Source organism: Triticum aestivum, chromosome 4A (genome assembly GCF_018294505.1).
Source record: "Triticum aestivum cultivar Chinese Spring chromosome 4A, IWGSC CS RefSeq v2.1, whole genome shotgun sequence".
NCBI classification, from domain to species: Eukaryota; Viridiplantae; Streptophyta; class Magnoliopsida; order Poales; family Poaceae; genus Triticum; species Triticum aestivum.
This window is the reverse complement of record NC_057803.1, coordinates 594,798,026-594,804,501: the sequence shown is the minus strand read 5'-3', so window position 1 is coordinate 594,804,501 and position 6,476 is coordinate 594,798,026. Positions and strand designations below refer to the sequence as shown.

Genomic DNA, 6,476 nt, shown 5'->3' with positions numbered 1-6,476 from the left:
CATTGGCACACGACAAAGAGAATCTATGGTTGCCGAGTGTTGGCTTTCGGCGAAACTGGCATGCCACATGGCGCCCTCTTTGTGCATTGCCCTTGGCCGAGCGTTGGCATTCGACAAAGAGCTTATTTGCCAAATATCTATTTTTGATGAAACTAAAGGGACACATGGTGACCTTTTGCGCGTCGGCTTTCGCCGAGTCTAGCCAACAAGCACTCTCCACACATTGGTGCAATGTGGCAAGCACGGTTTTCGTCAATTGTCCGTCAAGCCACTTTATTGCGCTGAGCACCCATGCTTGCCGCTCAACAAAACATTACCCGATGCCTGAAAGAAGGAACTCAACAAACCTCGTTTTTGCGAGGATGTACGTCGAGCAACATTCGCCAAGTGGAACACTCGACAAGGGCTTTGCCGGCAAAAGTGTTGATTCAAGTAGTGGCAACTACCATCGCCAAGGTCTGTAATGACGCCCCGGAGGTCCATCCGCCGCTGGCTGCCACTAGTGCCACCTCGTTACCCGAATGACAACTTACGAAGCCTCATGGACGTCCACCTTCACCTCCGCTAAGGACACAACCTTAACGCTGCTCCACATATCCATCTAAGTGTTGGGACAACTTATTCTAGCGTCGGGCACATTCAACGCTCTGACGACGTTGGTCCTCAAATCATTTTCCTTATCTTCACGCCATTCTTTTATTTGCTTCATTCGATTGGGCCGTTGGTTTTCCTGACCACCCTAGTGAAGGAGCTCGCCAGTCGCCGTAGGATGCCGCATGGACGACGATACGAGTCGGTCATCCCTCCGATGTAGAGAAAGCTAAGTCAGAGGGTCTCATTCCCCTACCTCACAGTGCCAAAGAGGCGGCTAGATGCGTGGGAAACCGAGTAGATTTCAAGGACGGACAAAAAGTTGTTCCTAGCTAGACCTTGTGAATTCTCTAGTGAATCTATATTTCACGTAACCTCGGCTTGTATCCGCGAGGCATGCGTGGGAAACCGAGCAGATTTCAAGGGCCTAAAAAACCTGTTTTGAAGTTTAGGGGGTATTTGATCCATTAGCCACATTTGAGGGGGAAAGTACACTTTTCTCTTTTTTCTAAGAAATGCAAAAGGTAGAGGCCATATCCAGCCCAACGAGGAGAACCATCTGACAAAGTCCAACTTATCGCCTCGAAGAGAACTTGTAAGCCCACTGGGCCCAAGCGGCCTCCACAACACCATTTCACCGATGCAGAGGCTCTCGCAGGTGGCGCTCCGCCGCCTCCTGTCGCCGCCGTCGGCCGCGGCAGCCGCTCGCCGGGCAGCGCCGGTGGCCGCGGAGGCATGTTCCAGCGGAGCAGTCCCCATCCTACGCCACGCCGGTGGCTCCGAGGTACGCTCCCCGGTCCCTCCTGGGCTTTGGGTTCCTTCCACGCCATGCTCTAAGCTTCCTGATTCGTGTGGTCTGGTCTCTAGGTCGCGGCGGGCGGTTGGAATGGCGGATCTGGGATCCGCTTGTGCCGCAGGCTCTGCACCTACAACGAGAGAGGTATGGCCAGTGGCCAGTGGCTTCATCTCACTTCCTCAAATCTATGATGTTTCGCTGCTCATGGGACACATTGATGAAATTAAAGTAGCCAATTTGGGTGAAAATGGCCATGAGTTACCGTGTGTGTTTGGCTGTGGATGGTGATTGTTTTATTGGTGTACGATGTACATGTATGCGGATCAGTGAACGTGAGATTGGTGTGTAGGGGAGGAAGAGACATGTTCAATTGTTTCACCCTGTCTCGCCGGTAATCACAGTGTGTTATCAGTTTGATCCGGTGGTTCCTGCGTCGTACAATTCTAGTGTTTTTCTTCGAGAACACCCTGGCCTCAAAGTCACTTTGTCAGACTGGTCGTGGTGCCTGTGGAATTGCCTTACAGGATCACTATGACTTAGTAAGCTCTGTTTCAGTGGTTATGCTTTGTATCCACATGCTTTTATGTCACTGTGGAAGTATGTATGGAGCTGTGCTGTGGTAACTTGTGTTGAAAGTAATTTGTGAACAAGAAATTCGAAAGTTTTTTTACTTTGCGGTTTTTGCTATTCTTTTACTGTATGAATACTTTCCCCCAAGTGAAATACTTGTATATAATTGTCTAACATGAACTGAAATGGTTCACAGATGACAGGGCACTTGAGGAGGAAGTTGAGAAGAAATTTGGATGGATATTAAAGATATTCTTCATAGGAACTGCTGGCCTTGTTGGTTGGCAGTTCTTTCCCTACATGGGTATGATAGTGATTTCATAATGTGCTAACAGATGAGACATTATGCCGGTGAACTTGAAATTGCTTCTGTCTGACAAGTTTACAGGGGATAACCTACTACAGCAATCCATTACGCTTTTACATGTCAAAGATCCCTTGTTCAAGCGGATGGGGGCTTCCCGATTAGCTCGTTTTGCCGTTGATGGTAACCAATTTTATCCAAGCATTTTTAGTGTTCTGTTGCAATTTATTTCTGCGATGCTGGGCTTTGCAACATGTTATGAACTGCTTGCTTAGAGAGCTCGATTTCGACTTGTGATACTAGTATTTCTTGTATGTTAGCACAGCTTGGTGGGAGTTTAGGAAAAACTTGAACCAGCTCAAACTAACAAGGAAATATGTAAATAGACCTATTATTGTGAATTGGCCCAGCTAGACTTGGAAACCAAGAAAGACCTATCGGCTGGGTCCAGGACTCCATGGCGTGACAACTTATAATCTGTCACTCTGTTTATATCTATGATCTATCTCCCGTACCTCAAAATTTTCATCTTTCATGTGCACAAACAAAGCCTGAAGCCCTGTTAGATGGCTCCCTGAATCACACAAACTTATTTCTACCACATATTGTTCGTGGCAAATAACCACTACTGATTGATTTGTTTAGGAAAACTCCTGCTTTGTGTAATATCCTTTGCTTTGTAAAAAAAATGAACTCATAAAGTTAGGATGTTACATCTGTTGTGGAGAGTATGAGCAATATATCCAACTCGTTCCTCCTTTTCTTAAAAATACCAATATCCAACTCATTGATTGGCCCTGCCATTTTGCATACCCCTGTATGAGAATGATCCAGCATTTCATCTTAGCAGTTACTTGGAGTTGAGCAATGTCGGACTCATGAGATTATGGGCTTTCTTTACTAATGGTTATGCCTGTTAGATTGCTACTAGTCTATCACATGGGATATTAGTCATTTGTGTCATCTGGTCCATTTCTGCCGTAGAAGTTGCTAGAGTTTATAAGTGAAAAGGATCTAGCCATATGAAGCCTTGCAGTAGCTAATTTTTCTGTGGTTCCGTTCCTACTCCTGTAACAACAGTTAACTTCAGTTTATCTGTACTTAACATTTCTGTCAATGAAATGTATTCCCATTTTACTATTGAATGTTGTTACTAATCTCCTACGGTTACAGATGAAAGGAGAATGAAGGTGGTAGAGATGGGGGGAGCTCAAGAAATTCTCAATGTGTTAGAAGGTGCTAAAGATGACAAAACACGCAAAGAAGCTCTGAAAGCTCTTGTGGCACTTGCAAAGTCGGGTGAGTAAAAATACTGGCCATTCCCATTGGCACATCGTACTTGACTCTAGTTCCTTGTATCATTCTGGTATCTAAAGTGGTCCATTTAAGCTTCATTCTTGTGCTGTATGTACAGATAAAGCTGCGGGGTTTTTGGACAAGGCAGGTGCCTACGCCATCGTCGCCTCCACTCCGAATTCCCCCGAATATGCCGAGATTGAGGCCTGCAAGACTAGTCTTCTCAAGACGTTTGATCAACTGAAGTCGTGATGGGAAATGCCTGGGTGGATTTCTCTACATGTTTTCTCCAAACTGGACTTTGACTGGGCCATTATTTTGATTGAAACAAGAAAACAAGCTCGGTCCATCGTTTTGTCTTCCTGAGCGCTCAGTTTGTCACACCTCGGTCTTGTTGCTGGCGTGGGGCATTTTGTTCCAAGCACTCAACTTTGGGGTACCTTCTTTGTATGATACTGGCAATGGGTCTATGCAGTTCTTTTTGGCGATGGGAGTGAAATCACTAGTGTTCTCGCTATGTGTCAGCATTTGACCTGATTATCAAACGCTCTTTAATAAGAATATATGATATGCTGGGCATTAACTTTTTCGGCGCTTCATTTGCGAAGAGCCCAGCAATCTTAAACTGGACTTCTTTGGCCTTTATTCTACGCATATAACTTATAAACCTTGTGTCTGAATAACATAGCCAGTTCATAGAAGACCCCCGCTGTCGTGGGGTCTGAAAGTGATAAGTAGGCAGCTAGCCAGAAGTATGGGATGACACTTCTTTTTCTTCCCACATGGGTATGTCCGTTCTCTGCAATGATGGATGATGATTACAGTGCAGTGCTGTTCGAGCACAAGCGTTTGCACCCAAAAAAGAAGATGAAAAGAAGATGATCATGATAGATGTCTTGATCTCGAAAATCGGAAAGCAAGCACACAAAGTGGAGCAAATGTATGTAGATATATTTTAAAGTATAGATTCACTCATTTTGCTCTGTATGTAGTCATTTGTTAAAATCTCTAAAAGACTTATATTTGGGAACGGAGGGAGTACTAACATAATGCTATTAAATATATATGTACAAAGCATAACATTCCACCTTAATAGCCGCTAATTACATGCTAGTAATTCTGAATGTACACCATATTTTCTTGGAATACTCAGTACTTGATCACCATACTCAGCCACTGGCCTTTGGAAATCAAGTTCACATAAATAAATCATACTATCTGTTTTACCGAGGATGAGCAAACCAAGTTGCTCCAGCAAAGTTGCAGCGGAAGAAAAGATGAAGCTCATCTTCCTCCTGGTTACACCCAGAACAATTTTTATTGATGTGAACAGAGAATCTACCAGCCATTTTACCCGCGAGTAGAGTTTCCCGAGCATCCTCCAAGCAAAAGTTTATGTGATACCTTCATCTTGCGAGGCATCACAGGGCAAGGTCATATCCTGTGCCAAATGACATCAATCCAGAGTCATTCTTTTGATGTCCACATGTGCTTGGTATTCATAGCCAAACCATACTGCAGCGCCATAGAGACGTTACACAAATGCTCATAGACCAACTTATAACATGGCACACAGACCGATGATAGGTCGTCTGGTTCAGTGCAATAGGAAAAAACAACCAAGAGGTTTGAATGGATAGAAAATATTCGTCAAAAGTGTGCATTACGATTCCTCAGATTTTTTTTCAAAAGATTCAATCTTGTGAATCAAACGACCTATATAGAAAATATTCTTAAGAATTGGGTCATAGGTGCTTATTTGTCGAGCTTCGGGTCGTTCTTGCATGTTTGCTTTTTGCTTTTGTTCTTGGGTCGTGATGTTGTTATAGTTGTGCCATCTTTGGCAATATATGGGTTGCCCCATCTTCAGCTTTGTACTATCTTCTTTTATATAAATTGCGTGCAACTTTTCTACATGGTTCGAACAAAAATATTCTTAAGAATCAAAGTCTTCTAAAATTCTTTGAATCAAAGGAGCTGTAATATTGTAGTACAAGCTGTTTTCTTTTGACGTGAGCTTCAAATTTTTCTTGAGAAAAGCCATCCAAATAGCATCTTAGATATACTAATTACCAACAAAACAACATGTAGCACAATTGAAAGACAATTGGACACAAAATGACTAGTAAAAATAAAATTACACTAAAAACCATAACATCTTATTTCTTCAATAGCGCGTCGTTCATCGGAGATTGAAAATTGCATTGAATCGACATCAAAGGAAAGGTCAATCTACAAATGCCACAGTCGTACCATGCTTTACAAACCGCAATAGCCACTTGCCGCTTGAAACACGATATACAAATTGTTGAAGGAACATCAGTTGGGCATCACTCCATGCAACACAAGCTTAGGGCATCTCCAGCCATTGTGCCCCCCAGGAGGCGTTTTTCCGGCCTCCTGGGGAGGCACCGGCGGATTTTTTTAGCCTGGGTGGCAAATTTTTCCAGCTGTCTCCACCCCAAGCATCTCTGCACCTCGACGAGCAGGACGCGTGGCGGCAGCTCGAAGGTTCACGAGCGCGTGGCGCGCAGCGAGGAAGAGCACCGACACCCAGTGCCCCGCCGCGACCAGCGATGCCAGGAGGAGCTCGCGCACCGCCGCGGCCTCCGCGTGGATGGCCTCGCCGCCGTCTTCGCGTCTTCTTTGCCTCCGTGCTCCAACTACTGGACGGTGGCATGGCGCATGGTGGATGCGCTCCAGCGCGACGCACGCGCCCTGCGCCAGGTCCGGAAGCCATGGCCCTGTGCCCCGAGTCGGACAGCTTCGTGAGCCCAGGCCGCGCCGCCCCCGTCCGCCCATCTCGCACGTGCCCGCCCCGGCTCCCCGCTGGCCGCCGCCAGCCGTGCCGTGCCCGTGTGAGGCTCAGGGTTGCGCCCACCGGTGCGTGGCTCCGGGCCGGGGCCGCCCGTGGCCGGC

General features: G+C 46.0%; 1 protein-coding gene across 1 annotated transcript; it reads left to right on the top strand.

Annotated features, from left to right (window-relative positions):
* Positions 1-1,177: 1,177 nt before the first annotated feature.
* LOC123087329 (uncharacterized) lies at positions 1,178-4,143 on the top strand. The gene is made up of 6 exons (XM_044509321.1): positions 1,178-1,375; positions 1,459-1,531; positions 2,154-2,261; positions 2,346-2,444; positions 3,435-3,560; positions 3,676-4,143. Exons 1-6 carry the CDS (start codon positions 1,232-1,234, stop codon positions 3,807-3,809), a joined length of 684 nt encoding a protein of 227 aa, XP_044365256.1. The 5' UTR covers positions 1,178-1,231; the 3' UTR covers positions 3,810-4,143.
* The last annotated feature ends 2,333 nt before the right edge of the window (positions 4,144-6,476 follow it).